The sequence below is a fragment of the Nerophis ophidion genome, linkage group LG07, assembly GCF_033978795.1.
Source record: "Nerophis ophidion isolate RoL-2023_Sa linkage group LG07, RoL_Noph_v1.0, whole genome shotgun sequence".
In the NCBI taxonomy this organism is placed as follows: Eukaryota; Metazoa; Chordata; class Actinopteri; order Syngnathiformes; family Syngnathidae; genus Nerophis; species Nerophis ophidion.
In genome coordinates, this window is record NC_084617.1 from 34,635,693 (window position 1) to 34,655,477 (window position 19,785).

At 42.8% G+C, this 19,785-nt stretch overlaps 1 protein-coding gene across 4 annotated transcripts in view; it reads left to right on the forward strand.

Moving 5' to 3' along the window:
• disp3 (dispatched RND transporter family member 3) overlaps positions 1 to 19,785 on the forward strand; it is an 84,410-nt gene that overhangs the window by 27,995 nt on the left and 36,630 nt on the right. For all 4 annotated transcript variants that reach the window (XM_061906073.1, XM_061906074.1, XM_061906075.1 and 1 more), the window contains 8 exons: positions 2,587 to 3,376; positions 6,888 to 7,107; positions 7,166 to 7,302; positions 12,037 to 12,171; positions 12,243 to 12,403; positions 12,462 to 12,601; positions 12,673 to 12,749; positions 19,245 to 19,403. In XM_061906073.1, the coding sequence (XP_061762057.1) occupies positions 2,596 to 3,376; positions 6,888 to 7,107; positions 7,166 to 7,302; positions 12,037 to 12,171; positions 12,243 to 12,403; positions 12,462 to 12,601; positions 12,673 to 12,749; positions 19,245 to 19,403 (1,810 nt within the window). In that variant the 5' untranslated portion in view covers positions 2,587 to 2,595. The remainder of the gene's footprint in view (positions 1 to 2,586; positions 3,377 to 6,887; positions 7,108 to 7,165; positions 7,303 to 12,036; positions 12,172 to 12,242; positions 12,404 to 12,461; positions 12,602 to 12,672; positions 12,750 to 19,244; positions 19,404 to 19,785) is intronic.

Genomic DNA, 19,785 nt, shown 5'->3' on the forward strand with positions numbered 1-19,785 from the left:
GGTTCAGAGAATCTGGAGAAATCACAGGACGTAAACCATGATATTACAGAACTTGGATCCCTCAGGCGGTACTGCATCAAAAAGAGACATCAATGCGTAAAGGATATCACTACATGGGTTCAGGAACACTTGAGAAAAAACACTGTCAGTAACTACAGTTGGTTGCTACATCTGTAAGTGCAAGTTAAAACTCCTATGCAAAGCCAAAGCCATTCATCAACAACACCCAGAAATGCTTTGTTGGGCCCGAGCTCATCTAAGATGGACTGATGTGAAGTGGAAAAGTGTTCTGTGGTCTGACAAGTCCACATTTCAAACTATTTTGGGAAACTGTGGACGTCGTGTCCTCCGGATCAAAGAGGTAAAGAACCATCCAGATTGTTCTAGACTCAAAGTTGAAAAGGCAGCATTTGTGATGGTATGTGTCATGCCTGTTAATCTGGTTTTATGTTTGATCATGTTTTGTTTTGTTTTCTGGACTCTTTTTGCGTCTGCACTTCCTTGTTTTCTTGGTCACCATAGCTACTCATTAGTTTCCACCTGGTTCCCCTAGTCACGCCCCGATCCCCAGCCTCTCACACCTGTTTCTAATTACCACGGCCACTATTTATGTCACTTGCTTTCTGTTCATCGTTCTGGGTACTTTGCATTCTGCCTTATGCCATTCATGCCTGCATTTTTGCGTACAAACCTTCACGCCTTGCCACGCTGTTAACCATTTGGACCATGTAAGATCTTTGTATTTTTTGCCTCAGTGCAAGTTTTTTTTTTATTGAATATCTTTGATAGTATCTTTTGTTTATTCTTCGTTCATTCATGCCATCGCGCAAGTGTTTTTGTTTCCTGTTCATATTTTGTAGCCAAGTTTTGTACCTCCTCGTGAGCGCCCTTAGTTTGCTTATTTTTGTATTTAGTGTTTAAATAAATAACCATGTACTCACATCCATGCCTGACTCGTCCCACATCATCTCTGCATCGAGGAAGCAAAAACAATCCAAGTCCCAGCTTGACAGTATGGGGGTGTATTAGTGGCCAAGGCATGGGTAACTTACACATCTGTGAAGGCACCATTAATGCTGAATGGTACATTCAGGTTTTGGAGCAACGTATGTTGTTATCATGGACGCCTCTGCTTATTTCAGCAAGACAATGCCAAGCCACGTGTTACAACAGCGTGGCTTCATAGTAAAACAGTGCGGGTACTAGACTGGCCTGCCTGTAGTACAGACCTGTCTCCCATTAAACATGTGTGGTGCAATATGAAGGCTAAAATAGCAGAAGGAAGACTGTTGAACAACTTAAGCTGTACATCAAGCAAAAATGGGAAATAATTCCACTTCAAAAATGTGTCTCCTCAGTTCCCGCAACTTTACTGAGTGTTGTTAAAAAGATAAGGCCATGTAACACAGTGGTAAAAATGCTCCTGTGACATCTTGTGTTGCTGCTATTAAATTCGAAGTCCATGATTATTTGCAAAAAAAAAACAACGTTTCTCAGTGTGAACATGAAATATCTTGTCTTTGCAGTCTATTCAATTGAAAATAAGTTGAAAATTATTTGCTAATCACTGTATAGTGTGTTGTCTGTCTATCTGTGTTGGCCCTGCGATGAGGTGGCGATTTGTCCAGGGTGTACACTGCCTTCCGCCCGATTGTAGCTGAGATAGGCACCAGCGCCCCCTGTGAATAAGCAGGAATAAGCGGTAGAAAATGGATGGATGGATGTATTCTCTTTTTATTTCCCATTTACACAACGTGACAACTTCACTGGTTTCGGCTTTTGTATGAGTGGAGTAAAAATCAATATTAATGGTTTTGTGTGCAAATGAAGCAAAAGTTGGCATCATGTTACTTTAATAGATTAGATCAGTAGTCCCCAACCACCGGGCCGCGGCCCGATTGGTACCGGGCCGCAGAATAATTTTTTATTAATTTTTATTTAAAAGAAAACAATTTTTATTTTTGTGTTTTTATTTTTATTAAATCAACATAAAACACACAATATACACTTACAATTAGTGCACCAACCACAAAAACCTCCCTTTTTCATGACAAAAACGACAATTTTTCATGACAAATAAAAAAATACATATATTATTAAGCGTTGACCGGTTCGCGGATACAAAAAGGTTGGGGACCACTGGATTAGATGACTTCTCTCCCACTGTCGCTCTTTGTTTGGTTCCAGGTTCGATTCCCGCTTCCGCCATCTTAGTCACTGCCGTTGTGTCCTTGGGCAAGCCACTTTACCCACCTGCTCCCAGTGCCACCCACACTGGTTTAAAAAAATGTAACTTAGATATTGGGTTTCACTATGTGAAACGCTTTGAGTCACTAGAGAAAGCGCTATATAAATATAATTCACTTCACTTCACTTTGTAATATTCCACTGTCATTAATAAGAGAAGTGCTGGGATTGAATTTCCCTCAGAGCTGCAGAAAGTCTCTCTACAGGCGCTAACGTTTTGTTTTGTTTTTTGGTGTGAATTGTCAGAGAGGAGAATTCAATCCCAGCCTCCTCCTCCTCCTCCATCTGAAGCAGCCATGCAAAGCTAAGCTGTCCATGTTGACCTTCTTGTCCCTGCAGGCGCCAACTATGGATGATGACGAGACACTTTTGTTGGACACAAGCTGGGGAGATGATGATGATGATGAAGAGGAGGAGGAGGAGGAGGAGGTGGGGGTGAGGCGTGCTGAGGTGCCCTGCGGACCGTGGAGGGCGGTGGCCTGGGTCTACACGCAGCCCTGTGCCAGCGGGGTGCTTACAACCATCTTCGTCCTCCTCCCTTGCACCTTGTTTGCCTTCATGCTCCTCTACTGCCCCCCTCTGGACATTGACCTCTCCTACAGTGCCTTCGAGGTCCACAGTCACTTCTCAGCAGAGCGTTTCGACGCCCTGGCCATCGCCGTGAAGACCCAGCTGGGCTCCTGGGACAGACAGAGAAGAGACGCGGATGGCGAGGACCTGCAGGAGATACCTGAGGACGAGCATGAGGTCAACAGGACGCGTGATGAGGCCTCCAGGTCAGGAGGTTGTCTGAGACGGTCCCTTCGGGGGCGCCGCTTTGCTCCCAACTACTACCTCCAGAGTCAGGCCCTGTGGAGGATGGAGTTGGTGTTTGTGGCTCAGGGCGACGGAGATCGCAACATCTTCACCCCCGAACGCCTGAAGACCGTCCACCACGTGGAGCGGCTCATCATGCAGCACCCGCAGTTCCACCAGTTCTGCTGGAAGCCGATGGAGGTGTTGCGAGACCTCCCGCTGGGGCCCTCCTTCTGCTCGCCGCCCAGCTCGCTCCTTTCTTACCTCTACCCTAGCGAGCGAGGGGGGAAAATCTACTACGACGGCATGGGTCCAGATCTGGCTGATATCCAAGGTCAGGAAATACTCTTCACTGGAAACTAGCAGGCGTTGTTATCATTGATTTTCCATGAATTCTCCAAACCTATTTCTGAATTCTCATGGCTATTTCATCTCACTGAAGTCATTACACAGTACACAGCTGGAAATGATAAAATTACTAAAGTTGCTAATAATAATAGTTGAGTTGTGATGTAGTATCTACTGTAATACTAAATAACATGTTTCCCAGACTGTATAAGACTATACATTGTTTTGCAGGTACTATTTGTTGTCACTGTACACAGCTAGAAATGACAAAACCATACTAAAGTTGGTAATAATAATTCAGTTGTAGTGTAGTATCTACTGCAATACTAAAAAACATGTTTTTCCAGACTGTATAGGACTATACATTGTTTTGCAGGTACTATTTGTTGTCACTGTACACAGCTAGAAATGACAAAAACATACTAAAGTTGGTAATAATAATTCAGTTGTAGTGTTGTATCTATTGCAATACTAAAAAACATGTTTTTTCCAGACCGTATACGGCTATACATTGTTTTGCAGGCACTATTTGTTGTCATGGTACACAGCTAGAAATGACAAACATGTACTAAAGTTGGTAATAATAATCGTTGAGTTGTGGTGTACTATCTACTGAAATACTAAATAACATGTTTTTTCCAGACTGTATAGGGCTGTACATTGTTTTGCAGGCTCTAGTTCCGGGGTGTCGAACTCATTTTAGATGGAGGGCCACATGGAGAAAAATCTACTCCCGAGTGGGCCGGGCTGGTAAAATCACGGCACGATAACTTAAAAACAAAGACAACTTCAGATTTCACAACAAAATTAAGCATAACAATCTGTTAATTCCACAACTATGTATATCGGTGTGTCGGTTGAGGTGGGCGTGGTTGGTGGGTGCAGGGGTGTATAAGGTGGCCCGGAAGAGATGCATGGGATTCTGGGTATTTATTCTGTTGTGTTTATGTTGTGTTACAGTGCAGATGTTCTCCCGAAATGTGTTTGTCATTCTTGTTTTGTGTGGGTTCACATTGTGGCGCATGTTAGTAAGAGTGTTAAAGTTATTTATATCACAACCATCAGTGTAACGTGTGGCTGTTGAACAAGTATGCCTTGCAATTGATGATGTGTGCAATCAGGGGTTGCATGCTACATGTGACTGGCTGACACGCAGATAGCATGACGTGAAGGCGGGCGCCACGATATGTGTAAAACAGCGTTAAAAGCATTGTCACCACAACACGCCCTCAAATTAATTATGCGGGTGAAAACCGGAAAACACTAGCCCAGGGATTTTACTGGGAAAAGCACTGAAATCCGGACAACCTGTCGGAAAAATCTTGAGGGTCGGCAAGTATGCAGCTGAGCCACATCAGAGTGATCAAAGAGCCGCATGTAGCTCAGGAGTCGTGTTGCCGACCCCTAATCTACAAACATACACAGAATTGCTATTGTGACATCTAGTGGACACATTCAGAACAGCCGTTTCTTTCATTCAAAAATTTCGGCTCATTTTTATATTTAGCAAACTTATCCCGCGGGCCGGATAAAACCTGTTCGACACCCCTTCTCTAGTTGTTGTCATGGTACAAGCTAGAAATGACAAAAACATACTAAAGTTGGTAATAATAGTTTAGTTGTGGTGTAGTGTCTACTGTAATAATAAAAAACATGTTTTTTTCCAGACTGTAAAAAGCTGAAACTTTTATTAGATTGATTGAAACTTTTATTAGTAGATTGCACAGTACAGTACATATTCCGTACAATTGACCACTAAATGGTAACACCCCAATAAGTTTTTCAACTTGTTTAAGTCGGGGTCCACGTTAATCAATTCATGGCTATACATTGTTTTGCAGGCACTATTTGTTGTCATGGTACACAGCTAGAAATTACAAGAACATACTAAAGTTGGTAATAATAATAGTGGAGCTGTGGTGTAGCATCTACTATAATACTAAACAACATGTTTGTCCAGACTGTATAGGTCTATACATTGTTTTGCGGGCACTATTTGTTGTCATGGTACACAGCTATAAATGACAAAAACGTACTAAAGTTGGTAATAATAACAGTTGGGTTGTGGTGTACTATCTGCTGTAATACTAAATAACATGTTTTTGCATACACTATTTGTTGTCATGGTACACAGATAGAAATGACAAAAACATACTATAGTTGGTATTAATAATAATGGGGTTGTGGTGTAGTATCTACAGCAGAGGTCGGCATCCCGCAGCTCCGGAGGCGCATGCGGCTCTTTGGCATCTCTAATGCGACCCCCCAGACTGTCACGGGGGGATTCCCGATTTCGGTGCCTCTCCCGGACATCATCTGGGGTCGACGTTTTCCAATTTTCTCTCGGACTACCACATTGAGGGCATGCTGTGATGGTTTTACTATTAACATCCTCTACAACATGTCATCGCGCCTACCTTTCACACAATGCTACAGTATATGCGTGCCGACCGGCCAGTGACATGTTTTAAGTGGCTCCCGCAGATACACGTACACGACTGCAAGGCATACTGGGTGATACAGTTTACTGTACACTGACGGTTGTGATATAAACAACTTTAACACTCTTACTAATATGCACGACACTGTGAACCCACACCAAACAAGAATGACAAACACATTTCGGGAGAACATCCTCACAGTAACACAACATAAACGCAACACAACACATACCCAGAATCCTGTGCATCCATGACTCTCCTGACTATATTACACACCCCGCTAGCACCAAACCCCGCCCTCCCCCTCCGTGCGTCGTTTGAGGTGGGCGGGGTTGGGGGTTGCGGGGGTGTAAAATATATTCAGGAAGAGTCATGGATGCAAAGGATTCTGGGTATTTGTTATGTTGCGTTTATGTTGTGTTACTGTGAGGATGTTCTCCCGAAATGTGTTTGTCATTCTTGTTTGGTGTGGATTCACAGTGTGGTGCATATTAGTAAGAGAGTTAAAGGTGTTTATATCACAACCGTCAGTGTAAATTGTATCACCCAGTATGCCTTGCAGTCTTGTACGTGTATTCTGCGGAAGCCACATACAACATTTTGCTAAACTGCCAAGCAGTTTGTACATGTTGTAGAAGGTGTCTAAGACAATGGCTTCATAACACGCCCTTGTTATTGTTGTCTGGATTACCACCAGCAGATATTCGCGAGAATGGTTGCGGCTCCCATTGTCTTCTTTATTTTGTGAAACGGGTCAAAATGGCTCTTTGAGTGGTAAAGGTTGCCGACCCCTGATCTACTGTAATACTAAATAACATGTTTTTTTCCAGACTGGGGGTAAAAACAGAGCCAGTTCTGCTTAACAGTGGTCCATTATCTGTTAATAAAGTATGGACATATGAAACAGATGCCTAGGTTCAGCGATGCCCACTGGCGTCATTCTTGATCCTTCACACCACCCTTCACAACCGTAACATGGTCTCTGCTCTGCTGCTCTCAGTCTCCTTTTGAAAAAAACACCCTCTAATTTGTCAGCATTCTCTCTTTTTTTCGTAGGTTCCCTGAGCTTGGCCATCACCCACCCTCAGTTCTACTGGTACGTGGATGAGAGCCTCTCCCCCGAGCACCTCTCCTCGCCTCTCCTGCGAAGTGAAATCCACTTCGGAGCCCCTCTGCCGTCCTACAACTCCGTGCAGGATCGCGTGGACGAGCAGAGGAGCCACTTTAAGAACTTTGTGGTCCAGTACGCAGACATCCTGGCCAAGCAGTCCACCAGGTCAGAAGAAGTCCTGCTGTTTATAGCGCCAAGTCCTTCCTCACATTGTCGCTCTCAGCCAGGTGAAGGTTCTGTACGGAGGGACGGAGCTCTTTGACCATGAAGTGCGACACACCTTCAGGAATGACATGATGCTGGCTGTCATCAGTGGCGCTTGCATCATGGTGCTGGTCTACATCCTGACATCCTTCTCTGGTAACATCTAAATGACATCAGCCCTACTCTTTTGCCATGGCCGTAGCATTTTGGAGTAGGAAAATGGGCGCAAAATGACAGCTTTGTTTCCGTCCCTTTACCCCAGAGCAGCTGTCACCTAAAAATGTAGCTTACCACCTCCACGCATGAATGTGCAGAGGTGTCCAAACTTTTTCTACTTTGGGCCGCATACTGAAAAGTCAAAACATGCGAGGAATATTTGCATTATTTTATTTTGGAAAAAAGGCTCAAAATAAACATAGATATTTAAAAACAAAACTTGTTTTTAAGTATTTATAGAGGTCGGGTGCAGGTAGGGTACTTGGCGGTCCGATCCTCTGCTACATAAGCTAGCTCTTGGGACGTGTAACATCACCTCGCCGGGGGGCAAGGAGCCTAAGCTAGTGCGCAAGGTAGAGAAGTTCCAGCTGGATATAGTCGGACTCACTTCGACGCACAACAAGGGCTCTGGAACTAGTCCTCTCGAGAGGGGCTGGACTCTCTTCCACGCTGGTCTTGCACGCAGTGAGAGGCGACGGGCTGAGGTAGCAATTCTTGTTTCCCCCACGGCGCAAAGCCTGCACGTTGGAGTTCAACCCAGTGGACGAGAGGGTAGCTTCCTTCTGCCTTAGGGTGTGGGGACAGGTTCTGACTGTTGTTTGTGCCTAAGCACCAAACAGCAGCTCAGAGTACCCACTTTTTTTGGATTCCCTTGAGGGAGTACTGGAGAGTTCGCCCTCGGGTGATTCCCTTTTTCTGCTGGGGGACTTCAACACACTCATGTTGGCAACGACAGTGAAACCTGGAGAGGTGTGATTGGGAAGAATGGCCGGCCGGTTCTGAACCAAGTGGTGCTTTGTTAATGGACTTTTGTGCTGTCACGTATTTTCCATAAAAATCACAATGTTCAAGCATAAAGGTGTCCATACGTGCACTTGGCACCAGGACACCCTAAGCCGCAGTTCCATGATTGACTTTGTAGTTGTGTCATTGGATTTTCCGCCTCATGTTTTGGACTCTTAGGTGAAGAGAGGGGCGGAGCTTTCCACCGATCACCACGTGATCTGGCTCCGATGGTGGGGGAGGATGCCGGACAGACCTGGCAGTCCCAAACACATTGTGAGGGTCTGCTGGGTACGCCTAGCAGAGTCTCCTGTCAGAGAAAGTTTCAATTCCAACCTTCAAAAGAACTTTGAACATGTCACGAGGGAGGTGCTGGACATTGAGTCCGAGTGGACCATGTTCCGTGCCTCTATTGTCGAGGCGGCTGATTGTAGCTGTGGCCACAAGGTGGTTGATGCCCGTCGTGGCGGTAATCATAGAACCCGCTGGGGGACACCAGCGGTGAGGGATGCCGTCAAGCTGAAGAAAGAGTCCTATCGGGTCCTTTTGGCTCATGGGACTCCAGAGGCAGAGGACAGGTACCGACAGGCCAGGCGAAGTGGGGCTACAGCGGTCGCGGAGGAAAAAACTCGGACATGGGAGGACTTTGGGGAAGCCATGGAAAATGACTTCCGGACGGCTTCGAAGCGATTCTGGACCACCATCCACCTTCTCTAGGGGGGGAAGCATCGCACTGTCAACAGCGTCTATGATGAGGATGGTGTGCTGCTGACCTTTACTGGGGCTGTTGTGAATCGTCGGAGGGAATACTTCGAAACCTCCTCAATCCCACCAACACGTCTTCCTATGAGAAATCAGTGCCTGGGGAATCTGTGGTGGGCTCTCCTATTTCTGGGGCTGAGGTTGCCGAGGTAGTTAAAAAGCTCCTCGGTGGTAAGGCCCCGGAGGTTGATGAGAACCGCCCGGAGTTCCTTAATGCTCTGAATGCTGTGGAGCTGTCTTGGTTGACAAGACTTTGCAACATCGCGTGGACGTCTGGATTGGCAGACCGGGGTGGTGGTTCCTCTCTTTAAGAAGGGGAACTGGAGGGTGTGTTCCAACTATCGTGAGATCACACTCCTCAGCTTTCCCGGTAAGATCTATTCAGGTTTACTGGAGAGGAGGCTACGCTGGATAGTCGAACCTCGGATCCAGGAGGAACAATGAGGTTTTTGTCCTGGTCGTGGAACGGTAGACCAGCTCTATACTCTCGGCAGGGTCCTTGAGGGTGCATGGGAGTTTGCCCAACCAGTCTACATGTGCTTTGTGGACTTGGAGAAGGCATTCGACAGTGCCCCCCAGGAAGTCCTGTGGGCAGTGCTCAGAAAGTATGGGGTACCGGACTGTCTGATTGTGGTGGTCCGTTCCCTGTATGATCAGTGTCAGAGCTTGGTCCACATTGCCGGCAGTAAGTCGCACCCGTTTCCAGTGAAGGTTGGACTCCGCCAAGGCTGCCCTTTGCCACCGATTCTGTTCATAACTTTTATGGATAGAATTTCTAGGCACAGTCAGTGTGTTGAGGGGTTCCGGTTTGGTGGCTGCAGGATTAAGTCTCTGCTTTTTGCAGATGATGTGGTCCTGATGGCTTCATCTGGCCAGGATCTTCAGCTCTCATTGGATCGGTTCGCAGCCAAGTGTGAAGAGACTGGGATGAGAATCCGCACCTCTAAGTCCGAGTCTATGGTTCTCGCCTGGGAAAGGGTGGAGTGCCATCCCTAGGTTGGGGAGAAGATATTGCCCCTGGTGGAGGAGTTCAAGTACATCAGAGTCTTGTTCATGAGTGAGGGACAAGTGGAATCGATAGGCGGCTCGGTGCGGCGTCTACAGTAATGCGGACGTTGTATCGATTCGTTGTGGTGAAGAAGAAGCTGAGCCAGAAGACAAAGCGCACAATTTTCCCGTCAATCTATGTTCCCTTCCTCACCCATGGTCATGAGATTTGGGTTATGACCGAAAGGACAAGATCACGGGTGCAAGCGGGCAAAATGAGTTTCCTCCGCCGGGTGGCGGGTCTCTCCCTTAGAGATAGGGTGAGAAGCTCTGTCATCCGGGAGGAAATCAGAGTAAGGCCGCTGCTCCTCCACATTGAGATGAGCCAGATGAAGTGGTTCGGGCATCTGCTCAGGATGCCACCCGAACGCCTCCCAAGGGAGTTGTTTAGGGCACTGAATTGATTGCTCCCGCTTGCTTTCCCTGAGAGAGCATAAGGAGGTTGAGGTGGGCGAGGTTGGGGGGAGGGGCAGGAAGGGGCTATTGGGCATGTATATTGTTGCGTCCCAGAAAAGTTAGTGCTGCAAGGGTATCTGGGTATTTGTTCTGTTGTGTTTATCTTGTGTTACAGTGCAGATGTTCTCCCGAAATATATTTGTCATTCTTGTTTGGTGTGGGTTCACAGTGTGGCGCATATTTGTAACAGTGATAACGTTTTTTATACGGCCACCCTCAGTGTGACCTGTATGGCTGTTGACCAAGTATGCATGCATTCACTTGTGTGTGTGAAAAGCCATAGATATTATGTGATTGGGCCGTTACGCAAAGGCAGTACCTATAAGGTTTATTGGCCCTCTGTACTTCTCCTTATGTCCGTGTATCACTCCGTACAGCGGCGTTTTAAAAAGTCTTACATTTTACTTTTTTAAAACCGATACCGATAATTTCCGATCATTTTAAAGCATTTATCAGCCAATAATATCGGCAGTCTGATATTGTCTGAAATCTGTAGTTTTAATGACATTCAGACTTTACTTCAATCAAAAACGGAGCAGCATCTCCTCATCTGTGGCTCACTCGTGCAACAACAATGCCTGAAATATGTCCCGTGAAAAAGCGTCCGACCTGAACTCTCTAATTACTGAAGTCTTTTGGGGGAATAATGTAAACTCACTACACCGGTATGTTTTAGCGCTTTTATGGGGAGCTTACTGACAGATATTAGTAAGAACTTTACACTACTTCATATTAGAAATGGCAACAGTGGAGGAGGAAAGTCACATAACAAGAACATAGAGAAAAAGAAGAAGCTTATCAACTAAGGAGTCCGCACAGACTACAGTGACGGACCTGCGCACATTTTTAGGACTTATGAAGGTTCAAATACAGATCAGCAGGTATCAGAAGGTAAGAAAAGTTGCTTTTGCATAATATTGCAAAACATAAAAAGCCAGATATGTCTGTGGCCTACCCTTAGAGTGTCCATCCTGAGATCGGTAGGTTGTGAGTTCAAACCCCGGCCAAGTCATACCTAAGACAATAAAAAAATGGGAGCCAATACCTCGCAGGGGGTGAGCAAGTGTGATGGGTCAAATGCAGAGAATAATTTCGCCAGTGTGTGTGACAATCATTGGCACTTAAACTTTTTAACTAATAGGTGCCATTTTACGATCCTTAGTAATACTAGTATCTCTGACTATGGTAGCTGTAATGCGCCGACAATCCATCAAGTGGTGCGGCTTCAAAGTCGTACTAAAACAATTTGATAGATTTTTGAGTGCCCTGTGTAATGTTCTATATTTTCAATGGAACATTCAAAGTTTTGGTGTTTACTGGTGTCATATTGCAGTCTACAGATATCTCTTATGTGTGACTGCCATCTAGTGGTCACACTTGTCAATACACCATCTACCAAATAAAATTGCTTCATGGTTGAAATGCACAACCAGAATTATTCTGCACATTAGGCGCACCCGGTTAAAAGGGGCAATGTTGAGTTTTGAGAAAATAAATGGATTTTATGTGCGTCTTATAGTCAGAAAAATACGCTACTATGGTTTTCTGCTATAAACAATGTCTTTGCTTCAACATTGTCACTAGTTAAAAAAACATTTTCTTCAAAGAGTTTTCTCCTTTGTGCAGCGTTCCTTACCCTCTTCGGCCTGGCCAGCATCGGGCTGAGTTGCCTGATGGCGCTCTTCTTGTACCACGTGGTGTTTGGCGTGAGGTACCTGGGCATTCTCAACGGCGTGGCCGCCTTTGTCATCATTGGCATCGGTATGGGGACACGATACCGAAGCGCCTCGTGGACCATCGCCACCTGAAACCACACCTTTTGTGATCTTCAGGGGTGGATGATGTGTTTGTGTTCATCAGCACCTTCAGACAGGCCGCATACCTTCACCACCCTCAGCAGCGCATGGTGTACACCATCAAGACAGCCGGCCGAGCCACTTTCCTCACCTCCTTCACCACGGCGGCCGCCTACGCCGCCAGCGCCTTCTCCAAGGTAATCATCTCCTATACGCTCTCTCAGCAGACTGAAGGTTGTGAGCTTCTTCGCGCAGATCCCGGCTGTGCATGACTTCGGCCTCTTCATGGCGCTCATCGTCAGCTGCTGCTGGCTTTGGGTTTGTGCGCTGATGCCGGCCGCTCTGTGCATCTGGACTCGCTGGGTGGAGCCTCACGAGCACACCTGCTTGCACCGGTGAGGCCCCGCCCCTTGGGGGGAAAACTGTGTTTGCGCTGCACTTATGTAACTCCTCACCCTCTGACAAGATGGAAGTCGGCGAGCCATGGCCCACTGTCGGATGAGGATGACGACGTGGTGCTGCTGTCGGTGGAGATGGAGCCTGGTGAGATTTGCATCTGAAATTGGCTTGTACGAAAGCCAAAAGCAGTGAAGTTGTCACGTTGTGTAAATGGTAACTAAAAGGAGAATACTATGATTTGCAAATCCTTTTCAACTTATATTCATTTGAATAGACTGCAAAGACAAGATATTTCATGTTGACACTGAGAAACTTTGTTGTTTTTTGCAAATATTAGCTAGTTTGGAATTTGATACCTGCAACATGTTTTGAAAAAGCTGGCACACGTGGCAAAAAAGACTGAGAAAGTTGAGGAATGCTCATCAAAGTCTTATTTTGAACATCCCACAGGTGAACAGGCTAATTGGGAACAGGTGTGTGCTATGATTGGGTATAACAGCAGCTTCCATGAAATGCTCAGTCATTCACAAACAACTTTGTCAAGAAATGCCTGAGCAAATTGTTTAAGAACAACATTTCTCAACCAGCTATTGCAAGGAATTTAGGAATTTTATCATCTGCGCTCCCTAATATCATCAAAAGGTTCAGTGAATCTGGAGAAATCACTGCACATAAGCGGCAATGCCAGTGACCTTTGATCCCTCAGGCGGTACTGGATCAAAAAGAGACATCGGGGTATAAAGGATATCACCAGATGGGCTCAGGAACACTTCCGAAAACCACTGTCATTAACTACAGTTGGTCGCTACATCTGTAAGTGCAAGTTGAAACTTTACTATGCAAAGCCAAAGCCATTTATCAACAACACCCAGAAATGCTTCGCTGGGCCTGAGCTCATTTAAGATGGACTGATGCAAAGTGGAAAAGTGTTGTGTGGTCTGACGAGTCCACATTTGAAATTGTTTTTGGAAACTGTGGACGTCATGTCCTCCGGAACAAAAAAGAAAAGAACCATGTTCGAGGCGCAAAGTCTAAAAGGCAGCATCTGTGATGGTTTGGGGGTGTATTAGTGCCCAAAGCATGGGTAACTTACACATCTGTGAAGACACCATTAATGCCGAAAGGTACATACAGGTTTTGGAGAAACATATGTTGTATGTTGCAACGTCTTTTTTATGGACGCCCCTGCTTATTTCAGCAAGACAATGCCAAGCCATGTGTTACAACAGTGTGGCTTCATAGTAAAACAGTGCGGGTACTAGACTGGCCTGCCTGTAGTCCAGACCTGTCTCCCATTAAACATGTGTGGTGCAATATGAAGGCTAAAATATCAGAAGGGAGACTGTTGAAAAACTTAAGCTGTACATCAAGCAAGAATGGGAGAGAATTCCACGTCAAAAATGTGTTTCCTCAGTTCCCAAATATGTACTGTCATGTCCGTGTGACCATGTTTTGTTTTTTGGACACTCAGTTCAAGTTTTAGCATTTCCTGGTTTGTTTTGTTACCATGACTACCCATTAGTTTTCACCTGTCACGCCCCTATCTCACGTTTTGCACTCGCACACATGTTTTCACTGATCATGTCACTGCTATTTAAGCCGGTCTGTTTCTGTTCTTCGTCCTGGCAACATCACCTCCTACCACCATTTATCAGCCTCGATCACTCTCTCCACATCCATGCCAATGATCCATGCCCCTTGTCTTTCTCCAAGTAAGTTGTTTGTTATTCGTGCCATTGTGCAAGTGTTTTGTTTTATGTTCATAGTTTTGTTTCATTTTTGTACCTCCTTGTGAGCGCCTTTTGTTTGTTCCTATATTTTTAGTTATAGTGTTAAAATAAAAGATGTTTCTACCTTCACGCCATCTCCGGTCCAAGTTCACTTGCATCTCGGGAAAACAACCACCTCATAGTCCAAGTATTGACATTCACTGAGTGTTGTTAAAAGGAAAGGCCATGTAACACAGTAGTAAGTGGTAAAAAGGCCCCTGTAACTACTTTTTTGCAATGTGTTGCTGCCATTAAATTTTAACTTCATGATTATTTGCAAAAAATAAAGTTTCTCAGTGTGAACATGAAATATCTTGTCTTAGCAGTCTATACAATTGAATATAAGTTGAAAAGGATTTGCAAATCATGGAATAAGCGGTAGAAAAATGGATGGATGGATATATTCTCTTTTTATTTACCATTTACACAACATGACAACTTCACTGCTTTTGGCTTTTGTAAAACAAATACTGAATTTGCTACTTTTATAGGCACCGACCGAATTCCATCAGTCCTACTGGCTGTCCAATCAAGTAAAGTAAAATGGTGCCAAATTTCAAAACCTTTGTTGCATGTGAAAAAACTCCCTCCGAGTAATGTTTGCAATTTCCAACACTAACAAAGCAAGTATGATTGGGGGAAAACGCTTGAATGTAAAGTATGGTTGCACTCTTCCAAAATGCGCTAGCTTGATGCTAATTTACATTGCGTTTTCCATTGACAGGCTACTATTAACATTAAAGATTTTACAAATTCAGCAATGAAAACTAAAACTAAGATGAATGTTACAATCAAAAAGTTTGTGTGTAATAAGTATAATACCCATCCATCCATCCATTTTCTACCGCTTGAGATAGGCGCTGGTGCCTATCTCAGCTACAATCGGGCGGAAGGCGGGATACACCCTGGACAAGTCGCCACCTCATCGCAGATAAGTATAATACTTACAGTACAAACACTTTGTTGGGCACAAAATTACACATTCAGCCTTACAGGCTACTATTAGCATTGGCGATTATACAAATTAAGTAATGAAAACTACAACTAACAGGAATGTTACAATCAAAAAGTTGACGCATAGTAAATATAATACTTCTAGTGTAAACACTTTGTAGGGAGCAACCTAACACATTCAGCTTGACAGGGTCCTATTAGTATTAGCGATTTTTACGAATTCAGTAATGAAAACTACAACTAAGAAGAATGTTACAATCAAAAAGTTGGTGTGTAATAAGCAGAGGTGGGTAGAGTAGCCAGAAATTGTATTCAAGTAAGAGTACTGTTACTTTAGAGATTTATTACTCAAGTAAAAGTAAGGAGTAGTCACCCAAATATTTACTTGAGTAAAAGTAAAAAGTATGTTGTGAAAAAACTACTCAAGTACTGAGTAACAGATGAGGAACCTGATTACGGCAACAAATAATGCACAAAAACATAAAAATAGCAATGAGCAAATTCAGAGCCAGGAATATCTCTTAAGCAACTAAAACAATAATATATATTAAATAATAGTACATTAAAATAAAACAAAAAAATGGCACATTGAGCCACAATAACTTAACAGCACCATATCCTCAGTAGGCATTGATTGATTGATTGATTGATTGATTGATTAAAATTTGTATTAGTAGATTGTACAGTAGAGTACGTATTCCGTACAATTGACCACTAAATGGTAACACCCCAATAAGTTTTTCAACGTTTATCAATTACTTAGTAAATGACCAAGTCGAGGTGATCTACCTCATATATACATATATATATACACACACACACACACATATTTATACACACACAAATCATTTATACACACACATATCATATATATATATATATATATATATATATATATATATATATATATATATACATATATTTATATATACAGTATATAATTTATATTTATTTATTTTGCCGTTTTTGTTCACATGTTGAAGGTGTTTTAATGAATATACATGCATGTTTAACATATAGATTCCTATCTTTCATGAAGACAAGAATATAAGTTGGTGTATTACCTGATTCTGATGACTTGCATTGATTGGAATCAGACGTCCACGTTTTCTTATGGAGGAGAAAAAAAGTTCCTCTTTTCTGTCTAATACCACATGAAAGTCGTTCGTTTTTGGCATCTTATTTGTCCAGCTTCCATATTCGTTTTTATACACTTTACAAGAAATACATTGGCGGCATACTCCGTAGCTTACTAGCTTGTTTGCGCTGGCTTTCGGAGACTCTTATTTTGTTAACGCAGGCGCGATGGAGCGGCGCTTTTATTGTGAAGACAGGAACTGTGCGATCAGTCTTTATGCTTTTGACGGGAAGTACGGTTGAAATAAAAAGTGTCTTTTTTCCTTTACACTTTTGATTGATTGATTGAAACTTTTATTATTAGATTGCACAGTACAGTATATATTCCGTACAATTGACTACTAAATGGTAACACCCCAATAAGTTTGTCAACATGTTTAAGTCGGGTTTTACGTATCACGGTCATGTGACCGCCTGGCTCTGTTTGATTGGTCCAACGTCACCAGTGACTGCATGTGATTGGTGAAACGCAGGCATGCGTAGATTTTACTTTGAAGCTCTGTCATTACCAAAATAAACATTAATAGATCGATAAAAAAGTAGCGAGTAGCGAGCTAAATGTAGATAAATGGAACGGAGTAAAAGTAGTGTTTCTTCTCTATAAATATACTCAAGTAAAAGTAAAAGTATGTTGCATAAAAACTACTCGTAGAAGTACAATTTATCCCAAAAGTTACTCAAGTAAATGTAACGTAGTAAATGTAGCGCGTTACTACCCACCTCTGGTAATAAGTATAATACCCATCCATCCATTTTCTACCGCTTATTCCCTTTGGGGTCGCGGGGGGCGCTCGTGCCTATCTCAGCTACAATCGGGCTGAAGGCATGGGTACACCCTAGACAAGTCGCCACCTCATTGCAGATAAGTATAATACTTACAGTACAAACACTTTGTCGGCACAAAATTACACATTCAGCTTGACAGGCTACTATTAGCATTAGCGATTATACAAATTAAGTAATGAAAACTACAACTAAGAGGAATGTTACAATCAAAAAGTTGACGCCTAGTAAGTATAATACTTATAGTGTAAACACTTTGTAGGGTGCAACCTGACACATTCAGCTTGACAGGCTCCAATTAGTATTAGCGATTTTACGAATTCAGTAATTAAAACTACAACTAAGAATAATGTTACAATCAAAAAGTTGGTGTGTAATAAGTATAATACAGTATAAACACTTTGTAGGGTGCAACATAACATATTCAACTTGACAGGATCCAATTAGCATTAGCGATTTTACAAATTCAGTAATGAAAAATACAACCAAGGTGAATGTTACAATCAAAAAGTTGATGTTTCATATGTATAATAATTAAATTATATACACTTTGTGGAGTGTAACATAACACATTCAGCTTGACAGGCTACTATTAGCATTAGCGATTTTACAATTTCTGTAATGAAAACTACAACTAAGATGAATGCCACAATCAAAAAGTTGGTGTGTTATAAGTATAGTACTTACAGTATGAACACTTAGTAGGGCGCAACATAACACATTCAGCTTGACAGAATACTATCAGCATTAGCGATTTTACAAATTCGGTAATGAAAACTACAACTAAGATTAATGTTACATTAAAAAAGTTGGTGTGTAATAAGTATAATACAGTATAAACACTTTGTAGGGTGCAACATAACACATTCAACTTGACAGGCTTCTATTAGCATCAGCGATTTTACAAATTCAGTAATAAAAATTACAACAAAGGTGAATGTAACAATCATACAGTTGGTGTGTAATAAGTATGTAACTTATAGTATAAACGCTTTGTATGGCAAAACATCACACATTACGCTTGACATGCTACTATTAGCAGTAGCAATTTTACAAATCCAGTAATGAAAACTACAACTAAGATGAATGTTGCAATCAAAAAGTCGGTGTGTAATAAGTATAATACTTACAGTGTAAACACTTTGTCGGGTGCAACATAACACATTCAGCTTGACAGGCTACTATTAGCATTAGCGATTTTATAAATTTAGTAATGAAAACTACAACCAAGGTGAATGTTACAATCAAAAAGTTGATGTGTAATAAGTATATAACTTACAGTAGAAAGCACTTTGTAGGGCGCAACATAACACATTCCACTTGACAGGTGACTATTAGCATTAGCGATTTTACAAAATTAGTAGTAAAACTACAAGTAAGATGCATGTTACAATCACAAAGTTGGTGTGTGATAAGTATAATACATTATAAACACTTTGTAGGGCACAACATAACACATTACGCATGACAGGCTACTATTAGTATTAGCGATTTTACAAATTCAGTAATAAAACTAAAACTAAGATGAACGTTACAATCAAAAAGTTGGTGTGTAATAAGTATAATACTTACATTATAAACACTCTGTAGGGTCCAACAACACATTCATCTTCATGGAAAAAGCTATTTCCCAGTTAGACAACATAAAATAGAAAAGCCTATAGACTACTGCCATCGAATGTCTTGGAAGTGCAACGGCATTGCAGATAAGACTCAAACGGTATGCTCCAGCACACCCCGTTACTCCGAAAGGGACAAGCAGTAGAAAATGGATGGATGGAACTTGACAGCGCAGTTATCATAAACAGATAATTTTTAAAGTTCACTTAAGACATTTTATTACCAAACAATTGACATTTATTAACACACAAATGGACCGAAAATTGGTACCGTTGAGTAGCGGTATCCATTCCAAGCGAATTGGTACCGTATGGGTTGAAATGTGAGCACTACCTGTCCCTACCAACAAAGCCCTGTCATCTGTGTCTGGAGCCAGGCCCCTTGGAGGGAGACATGGATGTTCTTTCCCTCTCGCTGGAGATGCCCCTCAGCCCTGCAGGACATCAGCACCTGGGGGTGGTCAGCACCAAGCTGCAGTGGGCCCTCAAGCAATTAGTGGGTCAGCCAGTTGTGGAGAGGAGGAGAACTATTCTAGGTAAGGAGCGGGACAAATTGGGGCCCAAAGCTGAACTTTATTTGGAGCCCCACCCATTACACATTTTTTTTTCCTCCACACTATTTTCACATAATTTCTGATGCTTACTTACTTTTCCTCACTAAAATGATACCAGGAGAAATAAACAGTTCAAAAAATATATATATTTGTGCAAGACAACAAATGTTACATATGTAAAGTATACACTAGGAATGTGTACCAAATCCGACTTTTTTGGCAGACACCTTATCCCGCCGGTCCCACAGGACAAGGATTTACGGAAATATCCCAAAATGTCATGTTAAATACATACACTCATGCACATAATCACGTTTCATCAAACATATCTCAACGTTGTTGCCCTAGGGTAAACTGGGTAACA